The sequence below is a fragment of the Amphiura filiformis genome, chromosome 2, assembly GCF_039555335.1.
Source record: "Amphiura filiformis chromosome 2, Afil_fr2py, whole genome shotgun sequence".
In the NCBI taxonomy this organism is placed as follows: Eukaryota; Metazoa; Echinodermata; class Ophiuroidea; order Amphilepidida; family Amphiuridae; genus Amphiura; species Amphiura filiformis.
The window spans coordinates 15,865,034-15,886,231 of NC_092629.1; the positions used below are offsets into that span (position 1 = coordinate 15,865,034).

Consider the following 21,198-nt stretch of genomic DNA (forward strand, 5'->3'; position numbering starts at 1 on the left):
AAAAATAAGTTCAAAGGTCACGTTTTTAATTTGTTTGAATGGCGACAGTGCATATCATCTTCAGGGGCAAGTAGCAGGTTTACATTCCATGTCAAAAAAAAAAACACGTTTTTGCTTTAAAACACCGAACATGTCCTAAATGGATGCCGCGGTACAATTATATGGAGGATACAAAATAGAGTTGAGCAAAACGGGTACAAAGCGAATTAATTCAAGTAAAATTTCACCAACGCTGTCACATGATGAGAGAATATAAACCACTTTAAGACAACAATCATGAAATTTCTAAAAACAAAGTTATTTTTACATATTTTAAAGCAGTTTCTCCAGATGGCCCACAAACAAGTAGTTCCTTGTTGGTTTTCATATTTTGCCCAATTTTGTTTGGAAGTGTATAACCAAATTATAACCAAGACAATGATCTAACTGCAATATATTCCCTTTTTACGCGTTACTATTGCAAAATTGGTCATTTTTTTGAAAAAATAAATAGACAAAAGCGACTTTTGGCCATCATTGTATGTAACAGAAAACGGGTACTGCGGTGTCATATCGGGGCAAAATGAACATTAAAATAATCGAAATAGATATGTGGATAATCTCTACGTCTGAAACATGATTGCATTAATATTTCATAGCTGTCGCCAACAGGCCTATCAATATCTGGTTACTTTTCTAATCATCAATGAATTTTATCTTGCTCCGCCAAATTTGATGTACCCATCACAGTTCAAGTTTTCCTCGCAATTCATTTTTTTTTTCTAAAACAAGTTTCAGCTTATTTTTCATACACGAATTTCTAAAATAAAGTAATAATAAATAAAATAATTTACTCATGCACAATCATTATATTCCCATGAAAGATGCGACTTCACATTTATTTGCACAGTACACATATGTATATATATTTACTGCTTTTCCCTGTAGCATACTGCACAATTTACCATTTTTTCCCGCGCAAATTGTAACTTCCTGTTAATCATCAAGTTATGTATAATATTTGGGTTGAATGTATATTCCATCGCTGAGCAACGAGCGATTGATATTTGTCCAATAAGGTAGGACCCTTTTCTCAACGCAACCAAAGGCGCTCTACCTCATTGGCTAAAAACCAATCGCTATCGCTCAGCGATGTAGTATAGATTAATAAATATTTTCTTGTTGCAGCGATTACATCAAGAAATCAATGCTGATTACCAAATGGCTTCCTCGGCAAATATCCGGGATCTTTTCACCTTGGTAAAGCAAAAGGAATTTGCAAAAATGTTACAAAAGACACAAAAACCGGTATGTATTGTGGCATCAAATATCACTAAATGTAGCTCAAGATATATGTTCGTTATACTTTTTTGACATAGAAATTCGTATCTTGAAATACGATATTAAGTGAAAAGGAAGTGTTAAAGAAACTATAACTATAAGAATCTAATCTTTTCCAAAGCATGATATAACCCAGAAAACACAAAACGTTTGCAAAAGGTTAGAAAAGGTTGCTGAAAACATTTAAAAGTCGGGTTATAAAAGGTATATAAAGGGTATACCATAAAAACGTTTTCATAACATTCAAGAACATTTGTTGAAAACGTACTGTACAATATTCTAACATTATATTATTCAAGTGTTGACAACATATTTCTGTTCTTTTTTTAAATTTTACAATAACATTTTGACAAAATATTAAAAAGGTTGAGAATGTTTTCATAGAAAACGTTTTAAAACGTTTTCGTGACCTTTATAAAACCCGACATTTAATGTTGTTAAAGCGTTTCATGATGCAGTCATGGTCCATGGCAAAGGCGATTCGACCTTTGTGGCATTAAACCCAGTTAACAGGAAATTAATCCAGTAAATCGATTCAGTAAAGCAAATAAGCTCAATTACATGCATTAGATCACTAACGGCAACAAGCTTCGGTCGATTACTCCAGCTGCAGCGTGTGTAAACTCTAATTTGCATAGAGGCTGTACGTGAAATTATAGATTGGCTCCAAACAAAGGATTTGAACCGGTGCACGTAATCATGGCGCAGTGCAGTCCATTCAATCAAATGTTGTCATCAACCTATTTAATCGCAGTGCATTGTTATGTGTGTGAGACGAACTGTCGCGGTTGATTGCAATCAAACAAACGATGTCTTATGTATTACTTTGTTCCGTGATGAAAATCGTGATGTTTTATTCAATCACTCTTGAAAAATGTATTTCTTTTGTAGGCCTATTACTTTGTTTTGTGATGAAAATCGTGATGTTTTATTTCATCACGCTTTAAAACAAACGATTTCTCATGTATTACTTTGTTTCGTGATGACAATTTTGATGTTTTATTTCATCACTCACGAAAAATTGATTTCTTATGTATTACTTTGTTTCGGGATGAAAATCGTGATGTTTTATTTCATCATCACGCTCTAAAACAAACGATTTCTTATGCATTATATTTGTTTTGTGATGAAAATCGTGATGTTTTATTTCATCACGTCTAAACAATAATTATAGTTACATGCATTTCAAGAAAAAAATCTTATTAAAACGGTAGGCCCTATGTTGTTTAGAAAAATGTAGAAAGTGATGATGATGATGATGATGTCGCCAAAAGTGGCCTGGTTTTTTTTCTTGCCCTAAATCGTGCGTATCTATTAAATACGGTCCGTGCCTAGATCGTGCGTATCTAAATAAGGCACTTCAATAATCAATAATCAGTCCCGTGACGGCCTCCACTAACTAGCTACTAACTTGGGTTTATGGGCGCTGATATTTCATGTTCACTGTCACTTATTTATCAGAAAAGTGCGACCATTTGTCAATCACCTACAGTACCCAATTTCGGCATACTATATAAGAAACTCATCATGATGATTGCCAGAGAATAGTTAAAATGTAGCTTGTACCGTTTTTTGTGGCATCCTTCAGAAGTGAGCGGTCCGATACCAATATTTTCGGTCAAATCTCCATTCAATTAACACGGGGAGTTGGCTAGCTATGCCTTGCCCTCACTCATATTTTACAAAAGTGCGACTATTTCTGAACATCTAACCTAGCTGTAATTTTAGGTCATGTTAGAGAAATATATTTGCTAGAAGTTTGGAGAATAGCTAACATTTGGCAATTATTTTCACACAGTGATGTTAACTAGGCAAGTGCCCATTCTTCCAACGTAGATCATTTGTAGGGGTCACGCGTCAATGGTGAGAGCACTGTGTATTGTGTATAGGAAAACGGACAGTAACTGCAGTATGTCAATCAAAAACAAAACCCCAAATATAGTATATTTATAATGTGTTGAAGACTTTTGTGTTAGCTTGGAAGGCTAGAATTAGTTGTATCAAAATGGCTGTCATTATCATATTCTGGGTAAACTGATTGGCCTCCAGAAATAAAAAGGATCTGTGTCTTAAGAACTCTTCACTGTACAGTTTATTAATCTAATTGTCCGAAATACGGTTGTCTTTCAAGTACGATAAGTACTAATCGTTTTGCATGATAACTTTCTTTGATGAGTTTCTCGTCCTACAAAGAAAAAGTCTCTATGCTCTTGGTTGCTTGTATACATACGTATATAGGTCCTTTCCCCTCAGTTAAGGTTATAGGTCAAAGTATATGACATTAATATTTTCAATTGGATTTTACAGACCCCACCTGAAGAGCTAGCTGTTCGTAAAGGTCTACGAGTGCATCCAAGAAGGTAGGTTTCTTCCATATGTGATCTGCTACCATGAAATGAGCGTATAGTCGCGAGTTAAACGTTTGCAGACATCCTGGCTGCAAAGATGATGTTCTGTGTTTGCCGGGTACCTGTACAAGCCAGTAGTCACGGTAGCATGTCATTCGCGAATGGCTCATTGTGAACCCTTTCACGACAGGTGAACAAGTGAGTGTGAAACAAAGAACACCAACGCAGCAGCAAGGACGTCTCGAAATCATTTCGTGGCAGCAGGTCACATACGTGTGTTTATAGTCACCTGATACGCATGCGCAGTTTAATATTGATACAAAAAAGAAACAACTTTGATCTGAGGCACACTATTCAAAATTTTGATTGGGATGATTAATGATAATTGTGGTTATAAACTAGTATTATGTATCTTTTTCTTGTTTAATATGGTGTTTTATTTTATCAATGGCATTATCTTATCAGCGTGTTTCTGTAATGTAATTCAACGAAAGCCTGGTGTCTCATTTAAATTCTGATCTGTTAAAATCATGTTGTAAAATATGTAATAACTTCAGAATGTTCTCTTCATCCTACCACTAACACTGACCTTAATCCTAACCTGAAACCCAATCCAAACTCTTACAAACCTTACACTGATTCTAACCTTAACCCAAACCATAACATTAACCCTTTAATATCCCAAACCTGAACCCTCAAATCTGGAGTTATAACAAATTGTCTTCACAGTTAGCAATTATTATGAGCAATACTCGACAAGCGTGTGACAGATGAACCATTCAAATTATTCTGGTAGAGGGCACCCGTCTAATCATTCTCATAGCAGCCTACTTGCTCCTCTACCAACCGGAAATAATATTTCTGACGAGATTTATTTTGGAAGGCGCGAAAGAAGCCAAATGGCTTGAGGACATGAACAAGAGTGACACCTCGCTAGTTCTAACTTAATATCCGGAGCATCACGCTTATAGGTCAAGAGTCCCTTAGGTCAACACAACCACATAGCAATTCCACAGCCATGCCCGCCACATGAATTTTTCATAGAATTCATAGATCATTTTCAATAGGCGATTGATTTTTCGCTACTCTGCCCGTTCCTTCCCACTGCTAGCTATGTGTGTTTTCAAGCCATTGCAAAACCGCTTACATACAGGGGGAATCCAAATGATACTGTACCCAAGTTAACAGAAATCGTGAAAATACTTTTATGCAAGCAATTATGTAATACAATGGGGTAATATCTATAATATTGTAGGATATTCTATTCTGGGATGTTGGCTAATGTATGTCAAAGTTTTATGAATACACCTCTTTTAGTTTTCAAATCCAAATTATAAAGACACCCAAAAATCAAGTTGGACACGAATGTTGAACCACGTTGTCTTTTCCTTGTGACCATAGTTTGTACCAAAAATCATTCCATGTGATATCTTAAAGTAATTGCTGAGTTCTTTTGAACAATAGTAATGCATTAAAGTTTGTTCGGCTTATATAAGGCGGAAAATCAGACTCATAACACTGTGTATTGATATAGAATGGCATGCACGCAGTTGGGCGCAATGCTTACGCTAGGTGTGCGTTGTGTAATGCGTGACTAGCGCACGCTTATGTGCATTTACGCGAGCGTGATTTGGGACTTAATTGACGCTCGCAGTAACAAAAGCTCGCAGTAACAAAAAATTATAGAAATTTAACCATTCATATCTGCCTAATGCAAATGAAGTTTTATTGGTTACAGTGCTGTTGTTTATATCATTAGAGACACTAAATTGCATTAAAATGCTCCATGTTCTTACATGAAACTGGGTAGGCATTAAAATTGCCAAATCGTTTGATTGAAATAACCAATTTCTGAAATTCCAAATTCAACAACACTGTATCATAAAATAAGGTAAAGGAGCCGAACCTGTATGAGTGCCCATCTCCCAGCATTTAAGAATGCCGGTACCCATTTATACACCTGGGTGGAGAAGATCAATCGAGATAAAGTGCCTTGCGCAGGGCACAACACGATGGCGTCGCCGGGGTTCGAACCCTTCCGGAGCTCGTTCCACTCGGTCACCGTGCTCCCATTTTATGTAGGATGTTCACGATTCCAGAACAAAAATAGAATAATAAAGATTGGGTACAGGTCATTTTGGCTTACCTTGTAGCATCTCCTCATGTTGTCGGCCTCATTCACAATTCAGAGTCACTGGCACATAGCGCCGTCATGCTCTTGAGCCAAGTTGACCATACTTTGTCAGAAGTCATGTATAAGCTTCATGTCACGTTCATCGCTTGTATTGATTGTTGGCTTTACCCAGCGTTCTTATAACTAACCCCTTCTACTTCTGGTTTAATGTCTCCCATTCAACAACACAAGCCGGAGTTCAGACCATACAATATTTCTTTCTTTGTTAAAATACGTTTGATTTAAAGAAACTTCAAGTTACACACAAAATTTTACCTACTTAAATAAACTCCGGATTCAACTATGTTTCATTATAATGAAAGGCTCATAATGTCTCCTTATACAGTAAGCCAAAGAATTAAGATACCAGTTGTGTTCACCCCTGTAAATCCTAAATAAAGACAGTTATGTCAAAGTTAAAACAAACAGCCAATACCTGTACTCTTTACCTCTGATTTAAGACCTTATTTGTTGAAATTAGTTGAGAATTAAAGAAACAATGATCTAAAACCTAAAACAGAAACGAAATCAAAAGTTGCACTTTTGTTTTCTAACCAATAAAAACACGACGCTAGTTTTAACGTACTGATCAATGGAAGCACGGCGCTAGTTCTCTTGTTCACGAATGCTTTGTGTACAAATCAATAGCGCATGTAATGGAGCAAACTGCAACTTTTAAATTTGGGTTTTTGGATCGGCGTGTCTTTATTTCTTGAACAATTTCAACGAATGAGGTCTTAAATTCTAGCTAAAAGATGCAGCTATTGGCTGCTGGTTCCAATTATGACATATCTGTCTTTATTTAGGATATACAGCAGATGAACATAACTGGTACCTTAACTTTTTGCCTTACTGTATTGTACTAAATTTTAAAAACAAAGAAATACACTATCAAAACGGTTGGCTAAAATTAGTTAGTTAAAACAGTTACCGTTTACTTACAATTGGTAAACTTTTAACCAATGTTGATTTTCTTTATTTTGTTTTCGTGATATTTTTAACCAACAGTTGGTTAAACTTAACCAACGTTTAACCAACATTAAACTTTGGTAAAATAACATTTTCACCAGATATTGCGTTGATCAGCAGTTTACATAGAATAGGATAGAAATGCAAATGTTGACCACCATGGGTAATAGCAAAATGCATTGAGAGTGTATATCTATTCATAAAATTCAAGGAAACATAACTACATAAACATGGCAAAAAAGGATGTGGAACAATTAACGAACATCACCAAAAACGATTACCGTCCCATTAAAGGGTTGGTTTTTTTTATATCAAAGCAAAAAATGTAAATCTATAAGTCAATAAAACATTTTTTTATATATACTTTCAACTTTGAAAAGCAATTAACACAGATATTCAACTCGTTGAGTGTTGGGTTTATTTGCAGGCATCTCGATGAGTTTCTTTAGATAATCAAAATGCCAAAATTGGGGACAAGATTCATTGAAGGTGTCAGTTTGTGTCGTTCTCGCTGTCGCTGAGGGCATGCATTTTTTGTACATGACAATGACGAAGAATATCTAAATTGTTTACAATGTCATCGAAAACGAAAACTGTCACAATATTATTGCAATGTTAAGCCTTTTGAGGAAGCCCTTGAATTTAATATTGTTTGAACATGTTGATAAGATTTTAAATATTAGCAGAAAATTTACTTTACCGTGTAGGCAAGAAATGCCGAGAGGAAAAACGGATATCGACTCTTCAATAATTAAAGTTTATTTGCAAAGCTATAATATTAAAATATTCATAAATAAATTGGTGTTTATAAGTTTTGCCATATTTCAAAATATGTTTATCACATATTATAATGATATTTATTTTATTACATTCTCATTCCATTCCAATCCTCTCTTCTTCTGTGTCCCTTGCCCCTCCATTCTCCTCCCTCTTCTTCGTTTCTATTCTGTTTTCTTACTTTTCATCTGCTTCCACCCCTTCCCTTAACCTATCTATCTTTACTCTCCTCTCCTCTGCTATCCTCTCCTCTTTTCTCATCTCCTCTTTTCTCCTGTCCTCGCATGTCCTCTCCTCTCCTCTCTTCCTCTCTCTCTCTCCTCTCCTCTCCTCTCCTCTCCTCTCCTCTCCTCCCTCCGCCTCTCTCCTCTCTCCTCTCCTCTCCTCTCCTCTCCTCTCCTCTCCTCTCCTCTCTTCTCTTCTCTTCCTTTGCTTATGTTTCCTTTACTTTCATAACTTTATCTGATTTACTTTTCCTTTCCTTTGCTTTTTTTCACATTTAGTTCGTTTCCTTATCTTACCATAACACTTCCTCTCACCTCCTCTACTCTGTATTCTTGTGTTTAATTTTATGTCATTATTCTATGTCTCTTTATTTCTCTTCTCTTGTCTTCTCTTGTCTTCTCTTCTATTCTCTTCTCTTCTCTTCTCTTGTCTTGTCTTGTCTACTCTTGTCTTGTCTTGTCTTCTCTTCTCTTCCTTTCTCTTCTCTTCTCTTCTCTTCTCTTCTCTCTTCTTCTCTTCTCCCCTCCTCTCCTCTCCTCTTCTCCTCTCATATCCTCTAATCTCCTCTGCGCTGCTCTCCTCTTCTCTTCTCTTCTCTTCTCTTCTCTTCTCTTCTCTTCTCTTCTCTTCTCTTCTCTTCTCTTCTCTTCTCTTCTCTTCTCTTCCTTTGCTTATGTTTCCTTTACTTTCATAACTTTATATGATTTACTTTTCCTTTCCTTTGCTTTCTCTTTCACATTTAGTTCGTTTCCTTATCTTACCATAACACTTCCTCTCACCTCCTCTACTCTGTATTCTTGTGTTTAATTGTATGTCATTATTCTATGTTTCTTTCGGTTCTATTTTTTCTGTCCCATATTTTTATATTACACCTACAATGTTCCACCTAACTATCTTGTTTGTAAATTTACTGGCAGAGGAAGTCACAGCCATATACCAGGTACATTGTTCATGTTGTTCACAGTGAGATGAATTCGGAAATCTGGTACTCGCGTGATTCCATTACAGTCGTGCCCCCAAAGCTACGCAAGAGTACACCAGGAACATAATCAATAATACAAAATTGTATTTATTTTAGCATGCCGCGTCTTATCAACATCTATCGTTTCCCGCTTTTTTTAGCTTCTCCCTTTGCAGTGTGTTTAAACCAAAACTAAATAAAACTACTGTGTCTTCACTGACCTGAAGTAATAATTAATTATTATAATCATCACAATCCATAAATGATACAACTGACATGGACCCGAATTAAGCAGCCTGCAAGTACCCCCAGGCGCATTTTTGGATTTTTCAAACTGGCGCGAGAAAATCTTTTGGTGTGAGAATCCTTTTGTCACTTTTACCCCTAATAACACGTATAATACTGGATGCAGAAGCATAGACATTTCTAAAAGGAGACTGCTGCCCCCAAAGCCCCCAGATGTACGATTCGCCATGAGATAATCTAGAACATCGCCTGCAACTGTTTTGTTAGGGATGTGATTTCGCCGCTGCAGTAATTCACCGTAAAATAAGGGCCATGGTAAGGCGGACGAGCGAGCTTTATTAATAACAGGGTTACTGTCAGTGGGAGCAGACACGAATTTAAGTCATGCCAATGGATAAAGAACAAAATGTTAAGTCCATACACACTCATGACCTAGATTTCTTTCAATTAATACCAATGATATCGGCATTGGAATCATCTTCATTTTGTTTACTTTATTATCTAATATGATTCAGTCTCTTAATGCGGGAGTGTTTAATTTATTGATAACGTGCGCAATACATTAATAACAACAATGTGTTGTCGGATCTGCAGTTCGGCAATAAAATGGTAAAATATCAGAATTATTAGCGCTTTTATAGTGAATGATTATTATCTAATTTACATATTATACAGGAGCAAAGTCTCGTATCTTCAAAAAGAAAAAAATTAAATGAGCTTAATGGTAAACACAAATTATATCATTTTCTTGCATATCAACAATACTCCTACATTAACATTAACAGTACGTGTTGTGAGTTAAGACTTTCTGGTTCTCAACCCTCGCGTGATCTAATGGAAAACTTTACACATCAAAGAGCTCCTCTCCACCGCTTCTCAACCGCGTTGCGTATTGTTTCACTACTTTAATGTAGCTATTTTCAAACAAAATACACAATTTTAACTGTTTTTCATGGCTGAATTGACCCGTTAGTTTCATAGTTTGCTGTTTTAAGTTTAGACTCCTACTTCCCCCGTGTTAGAAACACTGGACTAGGGAGAAACAAGACAAAACATTTCTATCAAAAAGGCAACGGCCAATATAATTTGGATACATATAAATGACTACATTTGGTTCGCTTGGGTTTGGATACAGCTTTAAAATAGGGCTTTAGAGTTTTCTTGGCCCTTCCAGCCGTTGATGGCGTTTTGGATCGGCTAACTCCTGAAAACTAGGACGATTTTGTAGCTTGACTTCGCTAATTCCGGTCTGATTTGAGTTAGCCGAGCCAAATCGCCATCAACAGCTGAAAGGGTTTAATTATAAGAAAACTCTAATGGCCGTTGCTCATTGCCTTTTGAAATTATGAAATTAAACAAACCAGAATCTCCCTCAGTAAATGATATGATATAAAAGTGGGATGCATACCTTGACTGAATTTATACATTTCTTAGTCCAGCATAACTGACCACATGGAGAGATAATGAGATTAACACAGTGCGGCACAATTGTGCAATACTCGTTCCATGTTTGGCACTTTCCTCGACTGAATAATAATGGACATCAGTATACATGCTCAGTGTTCTGGACACGAGTAAAAAACAGGACATTGATTGCAATATTAAATAGGTCCCAGAGGTGTACTGGGGACTATTATAATGTTAGACATATTAGTGAAACCATGAAACACAATGACAGTATCAGTAAAGTATAATTTAATAATAAAAGTCGATGATAATCTTCACTAGTATTATTCAAACCACAAACCTCTTCTTTAATGGCTTCCTGTAAACAATATAAGGATATGAACATGTTGGTAGGGCAGACTATAATAGTCTGCCTTGTCTCAAGTTAAGAGTAACGCCATGTTGGATTTCTCAGTAGCATATTCGAATCTGTGTGCTTATGCGGTTGCGTCGCCAGCGTATGGACAAATCGCTCTGCTGCGCGTGTGTACCCCCTGTGGGATTAAGTTAGCGCGCACGATTCGAATCTGCCACTGCGAAATCCAGCATGGAGTTACTCTCAACTTACGAGACAAATAGAAGTCTTTTTATGATATGTATAGATATATAAAAGTAAATATCACTCTTTTAATGGGATTTCAACCCGGGATTTCAATCATTTAAGATAATTCTAACATTAAAAGCTCAGCTATTCATAATAATTATTTTAAGGGAAACATTATATTATAGATATTTGTTGATGCCATGAAGTACACATCTAGGTTATGTCCGAGCCGTTATAAAGCTGAAAGAGAATCCCTGCCATCTTTCTTTTAATATCATCTTGTTTAGTAGCATACGGATCAAAAGTTCACGAAGCAATCGTTGGGCAGCTGGCCCCGTGGGACATGTTATGCCGGACAACTCTCAGCCTTCTCCACACGGTTGTTGTCTGTATTTGACTGGCCGTGTCTTGCTGAAGAAAAACAAAATCTTTAAAAAATTGAATTTTTAATACATTGCAAGCCGATAAGAAATCTCAAGGCAAAATGAGATTTGAAAAGGCTAGCCTTGGTTTGGTTCAAGTACGTGCTAAAATATATATAATTTGGTGAGTATATTGACCAGATTACAGTAATAATTGTACACGAAACTTGCAGTCACCATGAGTCATATCATGGTCATATAAACAGCTATGCTTTTGGCATGCATATAGAACATACGACACATTACATTATGCCATGAACAGAAAATAGTGTAAGGATTTCACTAGTTGGAATTTTAAAGCAATATTGTAAAATTATTTATAGATAATACAAAACGTTTTTTATAACATGTTGAAACACGCACATAGCGTTTTGCAATTAATTAACCATATCTTTCAAAATGGTTTGCCAAAACAAATTGTATAGAACTTGTTTATATTTACTTTTTTGGTTTTTTTTTTTTTTTTGCTTTGTTTTTTGTTTTGTGTTTGTTTTTGTTTTTTTCAAAAATTAAACATATTAGTGTTTGTTGCTAAATATACAACACCTTGATATTAACATAAATGACATCCCGTGTCCAGATCAGTGGAGTTGTATCTGTTGACCCTACTTCAGCGGAATCAGTCAACTTCAATTTGACATTTTCGAGTGTGCAACGTCAGTACTATATGTCATATACAGTAAGCAAGGTACCAATTATGTTCACTCCTGCATATCCTAAACAACACAGATATATCAAACAACAAAAATAAGCAGCCAATACCTGTACTACTTAGCTATGATTTAAAACGGTTAAAGTGGTTGAGAATTAACGAAACGGTGATCTAAGACCTAAGGAAGAAACGAAATAAAAAGTTGCACTTTTGTTTTCTAATCAATGAAAGGACGACGCTAGTTTTAACGTGCTAATCAATGGAAGCACGACGCTAGTTCTCTTGTTCGAGAACGCCTTGTGTACAAATCAATATAGGTACATTTGCATCTTCCTTGGATTTTTGGATCATCGTGTCTTTATTTCTTGAACAGTGGACTTCGGTTGTATATATAAATGCGCATATATAAATGCGCACGTGACATCTACAAGTCGCCATACCGTATTAAACGATATAAGGTACCCGGATGTACATAAACTCCCCGTGCAAAAGTATAGGGAAAATGACAGGTCGCAAGGAAAATTGCTTTTGCAAAATAGTGGCATTGATTGCAAAGGGTAAAATAACTTGACCCGAAAGATAAACTCTTTATTAACGTTTTCCATCACGGAAAAAAATTTAACTACGGAAAAGCTAGATATAGCTGATTTACAAACTTATATTTCATAATTTCCGTGCTAAATGGGCGTGCCAATTGGCCATATCTATGACGTAGTGCTTGTTTCATACTATCATGCTGCTTGCCGCCGAGCGGCGTGACACACGCGCATTGTAGACAAACAGACACAATCAAGACTTGTGAATGGCTGATAAGTCATGCCTCTTGTCGCAACGGCATGAAAGTATGAAAGGGGACATGATTGGCTTTAAGGTCAGAACTGTGCAGGCGGCGGATGACATGATCGAGCCGGCAACTTGTGAAACCGCCCGGCCGTATGGCATTTTCCAATATAGGCCTAGTCGGTTAATTTTGTGGGGTTCATGATCGAACCCCAACGGTTTTAGCTTGTATTTATATTATTTATCAACATAGGCCTATTTGTTTGTGATATTTCAAGCGTTTTAAAATTTCAAAATAATCCCATTCAATTACACGGTTGACGATGAAAATTTACTGAATTTAGAGAATGCAATGCGGCCACCACCTGGAACTGTGGTCGCAATTTCAGTGATTGACAGTGAGGTAACACGAACATGGCACTGGCCATCTGGTCACGTGCGCATTTATATATGCGCATTTATATATACAACCGAAGTCCACTGTTGAACGATTTCAACGAATGAGATCTTATATTCAAGCTAAAAGATGCAGCTATTGATTGCTGTTCCAATTATAACATATTTGTCTTTGTTCAGGATATACAGGAGGTGAACGTAACTGGTACCTTAATTCTTTTGCTTACTGTAGTATAGGGAAGTTGAATATGTCCAGTAACTTGCAGAGCACCGTCCCAGTCATACAGTTGCATATGCACACTATGACACGAAAGAAAGTGTCATTGGAAATGTCGATCACAAATTGGGCTATTATATTTGGAATCTGTCATACCACTGTGGAAGATTTAAGAACAGTCTTCCACAGAGGGAGTATACTTTTCAAATGCAATTGACTATAGTGTTAATTATTTAGAAACTCGTAATCCCCTGAATTATGGTTTTAATGATATCTTCCACAACTTGAGTGAGTATTTCAAGTGGAAATTATCCGATTGTCTATTCCATTTGAAACACATACTCCCTATATGGGTAGACTTTAGCTAAATATTCTAAAATCCAAATGGGGAATGTGTATTTCAAATGGAATATCCCATTATGTACTCTTCTATGGGATAATCCAATCAAAGGTTAGTAGCCTTTTCGAATCATGGCGTACACAATAGGAGGGCAGTATTCAATATGGGTAAAACTCGCCAAATTCAAAAGCCTTTACCCATTTCGCGCAACGCCATCCTATTGTGTCCGCCATACCTCTATAATGCTAATGGAGATTATTTCACAAAGTATGCATTTATCATGCATTTTCTCTAATTATTTTCTTCTTTTTTTATATCAACAGACCAGAGCCACGAGAAAGGACTTTGGCACGGGGTATGCGATTCTTACCCCAAACAGAACAGCTGGAATATTTAAAAGCAATGGACGGTGTAAGAGACAGAAAGATTGACACGTGTCTGTACAGTGAGTCTGAATCAGAAGATGACGACGAAATCAATGAAGTGGAAGTCAGGATGCTTAACAAGGAGAGGGAAATAATACATGAAGAGGACGAGGAGGATAGTGATTTTGGAATCAAAGATGATGACGACGATGATGATGATGATCATGATGGTGATATTGATGATGATCATAGTATTAATGATATGAAAAAAGGAGTTAGTTTTGATTGGGGCAGCCATGAGGGTAGTTTTAGTGCAGAAGCCGGTTATTGTCCGGATGGTGGTTGTACAAATCCAAGCTCACTTCGACTAGGAGACTCGCCGCCACCTTCACAACCACAACCACAACGGACTGCAAAGCGCCCTCGACGGCTAAAACCGCCCAAACAATTAAATATTTATGATTTTGCTCCTGGGAGTAAATCATGGCCGAGCAACATTAGGTCGGCTTCAGCGTTCGATATTGGTGATCAAACAGTTGACTCTTCGGAGCGTTTATGTGGTCCAGAACCGTATGAACGTAAACTTGGACATCATAGAGCCAGTGATCCACATGTATTACAAGGTATAGGAAACAGTTTAATGCATCATCATAATCCACCGCCCGCACATGACCCAGATGCTTATCATATGGGGTCGGCATTTATAGAACCATCAGAAATCCTCAGCTTTCCATCATATTCAGACGGTTTATCAAATCAAGAGCGATCCAGCCTTCCTAAAGTGCCATCTTATGATTCGGTAGTATACGGCACATCCGCAAATTCATCATTAGATGTGAACAGTAATACACAACTAGATCCCGCACCTAGTACTACAAGTACAACAGCGCCACCAGCGTCACCTCCAGAGTATTTCTGGGTCAAAGAAACCAGGATCACGTGACCAAAAAGAAGTTAAATATATGTATAGATTTGTTTTTTCTTTTTGCTTCCAAAATGAATGTTGATAATCAAGATGTACTAAGTACTAATTGTTATAATGTATTCGGCATGATTGTACGATAATATGTGCACAAAAGAAACCATTAATCACCACCACAGTAGGTATATATCGAGTTAGCAATGTATGTGCTACAAAATAGCAGCATACGTTTTAAACTGCATTACTATATGCTCGTAACATGACCAGATACCCAATATTCATAAGGAAAAATACCACGAATATTATCTATTAAAACATTTTCATAAAAAAAGCACAAACCATCACAAACCCATTAGACTGAAATAATCACGCACCACACTACTCCCCACATAACTACATCTGCACAATGTACACATAAACCTACAAAACACACCCACCCAATTCTATACTCCCCGACATCAAAAACACGCACCAGGAAAGGTACACCCAACATAACAAAACATACCAACCCCAAACACACACACTCCACACACACCCCTTGGCTGAATCAAGAACATGAATACTTAATGCAAGCGTCAGTTTGAAACTCGAACCTACCCTCCTCCAGCCTTCGACGCTACATCGGTGTAGATTCGACACCAAAGCCGTTGCCAGTTAAACACTTGTGTCAAAATAATCAAGAATCCTATTGCTTGCAATTATGACTGTACAATTGTTATTGCATAGCTCTATTCTTTTTTCAAAGTTTATGTGTGGGTTATAAAGCATTGTATTTTATGAAGTATGTATTGGGCATTAACAATGAGGGGACATTCCTGAACCACGTTGACTTGATGACGTTTTAAAGTAGGCGCCCCTTTATGACTGTATGATATCTGTTCTCAGCAGCAAGCAAAATGAGGCACATTATGTAACTCGACACCCCACACTTAGCTACACTTTGGCGTCGATAGACACCGATGTTTTGTCGAAGGCTTGAGGAGGGTAGGTTGAAGCTTCAAAACAACGCTTGCATAAGACGGACCAAAAATACAATAAAATGACATGACAATCGAAGGACAAAATGACAGCAAGACAAATAAGACGTAATGACCGAGTGACTAATAGACTCCCGCTGAACGAGACTGACTTCAGGTATTGCAATTCCAACATCAATTTCCAAGATCAATTCAATGTCACTCTACTTCAATTACTGGCGTACACGTAGAAGTAAACATGGGTATGAGAAATCGCATCCTCCTAACTTCGGCTATGAGAATAACAACTAAAATATCATAACAACAAGAAGACGACCAAGACGACATCAAAAACAACACCAACATAGGCCGACGCAACATCACAAACGCTAATATTATCTTAATGAAAATAGTATCTAGCACAGTATTTTTGTAGTCACTTTCAGTGTGAAATCATAGTTAATTACTAGTTTTATAGTAACGAATAGTCTAACTCATCGGTAACCTCCGTACATATTGCCGAACATAAAATAGTAACACGTGCCTGTTATCACGAAATGAGTACAAGTAGCAAGTTAGTAGTTTCGAGACACCCTGGCTACTGCGTTTGGTATTGTTCTTTGTTTCACACGAACCTGTTCAAGCCAGTAGTATGTACCATTCACGAAGGACATACTACTGGCTTGGGCAGGTGGGAGGCAAAACAAAGAACATTATTAAGTCAGTCAGCCAGGATGTCTTGAAACTACCATCTTTATGCTCATTTCGTGGTAGCAGGTCACGTATGTAATTCGGCATTATGAACAGATTACGACGGTTACAAAATATTTGATATTAAACGAGTCAAAGTTTATTTTGTGCACAATTTATGGTGGAGCCGAGTGAGTGCATTTTTAAATACTCTCCTCTTTGATATTTTGAATGTAAAATTGCAACTTAATACAGGAATACCTCCAGTTCTTCCAGGTAAATATATAATTAAGCCCAGTGGTTGGTTCAATTCAATCCCAGCTTGCATTGTATACTGAAGCTGTCAATCATAAATTTGTAAAGGCATGACTATTTGGAAGTGATATCCATGGACGAAAAAGATAACAGACCGCGTACAAGCAGAAAGTCTCAGCATCATACATGGTCTGTAATAGTCTGTGTTGATATCATCATTATCATGTCGTGCCTGTGGTGTCTTTGTTGTACATGTACAGCAAGAAACTTAATGTACTGTATTGTATGCAAATCAAAATAGGCCACACATGAGCAACGCTTTATTCCGTTAGAGGCACCGATCTGGAAAAGGGTAGGTGGGTGTTTGATAGGAGTGGAGCACACTCATTTCTTTCTGTATACGGAACCCTCTCCCAGAATGTTTCTAGAAGAACCATTCTCAAAGGAGTTAAAACATGTTTGTCTGCTTTTTGGTTCTACAAAGAACCATTTTTATGGGTTTGAAAACCTTTTTAGGTTCTGTAGAGGACCCTCTAAATGGTTCCTTCACAAAGAACCATTTCTTAAAGGTTCTGTATATAACTAAACAATTCTTAAACATAAAGCTGGTAGAACGTTTTAGTTCCTTTTAGTACCACTTTCGGGAAAAAGGTTCTTTCCATAACCATTTTGGGAGAGGTTTCCGTTTACCGGACAAAAAAGTTCTATGTCGAACCCTTTTTTCTAAGAGTGACCATTCAAATTGATTCCTTTATGACATTTCACAATAATTCTATAGTGCTTGCTGGAAAGACATTGAATCAACCACTGAAATAAGTATTATGTAGTATAATATGAAATGAAGAATAATAATATCGTATTTTGCTGGAGAACTGTATAGTGCCCCCTATTGGTGGTGTTTCTCATTGTTATTTTGCTATTACTCAATTAATGTATGTTAAACCTAACATTGAAACGCCATCAACGTCATCTTTTGCACATTAATTTGGGATCGCTTTAATATTGTAACCGTAATAGAAACAAATGTACTGTGAATAATTTTGAAAATATTGCTACAGTTTGAATTTTTATTTCTACTATTTTGATAAAATACCTGTCATTATTATATTATTATGTATTTTGGTACAATATCAACGTTATCATGTACAAAGGTTGGTAATATGGACTGTGACCTCTCAAGTAAAAAACAAGTATCTTCTTTGTTAGTTATCAGTAGATGCTTTGATTTACCTTGGGGTTGGTAAAAGGCAGTACATTTATTTTACATTTGGCAGAATGTCGAACAACGATTCATATGTTTGTTAAAATCATGTATACCGCCCTCTGCAACTCACTTATTACGCTGAATCGCCATTTAATAATTGATATGCTGCCCTCTGATTCTATGCCGTTTGATCTCTGTTCAACGATTCAATAGAATTCATGCGTAGCAAGATTTTAACAAACCGACGAATCAGTGTTCAGTATTCTACCAAAATCATAACGATATTATTTTATTTACTTACTGCTGCTGCATTTGTATTGTGGGAGCAGACTTCCAAGTCAAAATACAATATCTGCTTTGTCGTTTATTTGAAGAATTTAGATGCAACACGTGTTAACGAGGTCGAAATTGTTTTTTTTTTTTTTTTTTTGTATGAACGTATTAAACTAGTTAAAATACATCTTTTTGGGTTTATATTTATATCTCGTTGCTGAGATTCTATGAATTTCCTGAAAATATTATTTTGGCTCAATGTTATAAAAAATCATAATTACAAAAGGAGTATATATTGACAAGCTCTTAAGACTGACATACTAAATTTAGATTATAAACGGTCAAAAGAGGGTTTTTTAGAAAGGGCGCCAATCCGTGTTGGTAGCAAAGCGTCCACTATTTTTTAGACAAAAGATGTATTTAAAAAATACGAAGTTTAAATATTTTAACTAAACCCATTATTTCGGTTCCATAGGACGATAAATGAACCCACGGTACAAGCAATATTAACAAAATAAATTTCACTTATCAAAAAAAAGCATTTTTTCTCAGAATTGTACTTTGTGGACAATCATATTTTACAACTAAGCTCTTCATTTGCAGATAATGTGTTTTTATTTGTGAGTGCTGGACAGTGTTGCTCTAGGATTATCGCAAATTTGCATGTTAGTATTGTCGGGTAAAGAAAATGTTTAACATAGTCAATATGGACGATTTAATGTGGATTAATGGAATCAAGTTATCGAATGATAATTATTTTAACAAATATTATTTTATTATGTACACAAGACAATAGTGAATATGGCATGTTTCGCGTATTATTACTGATTTTGGGTCCAAATTGGTTTGTATTGTTGTCGGGTAAAGAAAGTATTCTTTCACGGATTTAGCCTATCGTCAAGACTTAATTGGCAAATTATGCAGCTTTATTCCACAAAGTTTGTTAAGGTATGCTACAACTGCTTATGTCTTCACGCGAGTCTCACTCTGTATAGAATTGCATAAATGATCCAGTCGAAATTGACCTCAGAAGGAAAATATATGAATTAGTTGCTGAAAACAAGCAACTAGTACCTTAAGGGACAACGACGCACGATATGGGAAAATGAATTGCAAAACTGCTCAGATTAAGATCCATATTAAAACACAGAATAACGAGAATATTTCTAACTGGTACATTACTAAGACTGGAATGCTATAATATCTCGCACAATTCGAAGTATGCTCTTATTAGGACACCAACAGTTACCATCGACTATATTTATAAATACGTATTTATAAATACGCACGTAACCCATGGCGCAGCCATACCAAGTTCACCAAGTGTGACCAAATCCCCACACAACTAACCACAGTAAAGGATAGGAACTTTCTAGGCAAATATCATTAAAGTTTAGTAATAACATAAATATCAAAATTTATAAATTGGGGATTCTGAAATTTTGAAAATGTTATAAAAAAAAACATTTTGAAAGTATGCGCCGATGATTCTGAAGATTAGCATCCAGGTATGTGCATACAAACAAAACATTCATCGAAAACGTTTGAAGTTGAAACTATAGACAATCATGCTGCACAATCTGGTGTAGTTTAACGCCTCTTCATTCAAATTCAAATTAACAGGAAGGCCACTCGCCGTGCTGACTGTCACTTCTAAACTTCTTGTCTACAATCTGCTATGAGAGCGTGGAGGACAGGTGGTCTCGTGTATAATTATGAATACGTATTTATAAATATAATCGAAATATAAGCATATGCTGACAAAAGATGTTGCCACGGAAATAAGGAGTTTGCAGTGTGTAAAATAGCTCATGGGTGAAATCCTTGTCATTATTTTGACAAAATCATTAAAATTTTAATATATGTCCCGGTAGAGTCATTTTAGTAGCTGATCAGTTGGACGATTTTGAAATGGTACCTCATTTGGACATTTTCCCGGGTACGCTAGTGATAGCTAGATACTAAGACAGTGCTTGACCCCAATGCATAAAAGCAAGTGCTAAGCAAAGTACTAACATAAAAAAAAATTGAAAGATCGTCATGTCACTTTCAGACTGGGCAGGTAGATTTAAGGGGCAGTCTTTTCTTGTGAACCAGTTGCATTTTTTACTAGTCTTTGCTGGTATATGGACGTAACAAGCGGGTGGACAGGTTGGATGAATTCCAGAGGCCCCAAGGGTTCAGGGGCCCAGCAAATAGGAAAATAAAATAAGGGAGCACTAACGGATATGTTACACAGCTCCTTGTACATGGGACTCTGAAGCTCTTGATACGCCCCTGCACTGAAATTGTTAACATTGCTACTTTAGGTAACACATTGGTCACTCCATGGAGCTTACAGCAAAGCAGATTATCCGAATGTTTTTATTACAAACACTTATAATCAAAGACAGAATTACAAAGATTAGTTTGCGTCTGACGTTAAGCAGCACATTCGGCAAACCGCACAACCGAGCAACCAATGCCTCTCAATGTAGGTCATCGGTTAGGCGCGGAAAACAAATACCCGGAAAACACGGTTGTTTGATGGGAACATTTATTAGTTTTTCAAACTAAACATCATGCATAATCAAATTTTAGGCTTAAACAGCTAAAAGTGTTATCGTGCTAATGTATACAGATGCTTTTGAGTCGTTCTCAACTTTAATTTCCCCTCTTTTACAAAATTATTCACTTTTATAGTTTGTTTTTTTTAAATCTTTTTCGGATATAAAATG

At 36.4% G+C, this 21,198-nt stretch overlaps 1 protein-coding gene across 1 annotated transcript in view; it reads left to right on the forward strand.

The window, feature by feature from the left end:
- LOC140145936 (glutamate receptor ionotropic, NMDA 3B-like) overlaps positions 1–18,590 on the forward strand; it is a 338,151-nt gene extending 319,561 nt beyond the window's left edge. Inside the window, 3 exon segments of the mRNA XM_072167676.1 lie at positions 1,168–1,287; positions 3,628–3,680; positions 14,140–18,590. Of these exon segments, the coding sequence (XP_072023777.1) occupies positions 1,168–1,287; positions 3,628–3,680; positions 14,140–15,124 (1,158 nt within the window). The 3' untranslated portion in view covers positions 15,125–18,590.
- Positions 18,591–21,198: the final 2,608 nt, after the last annotated feature.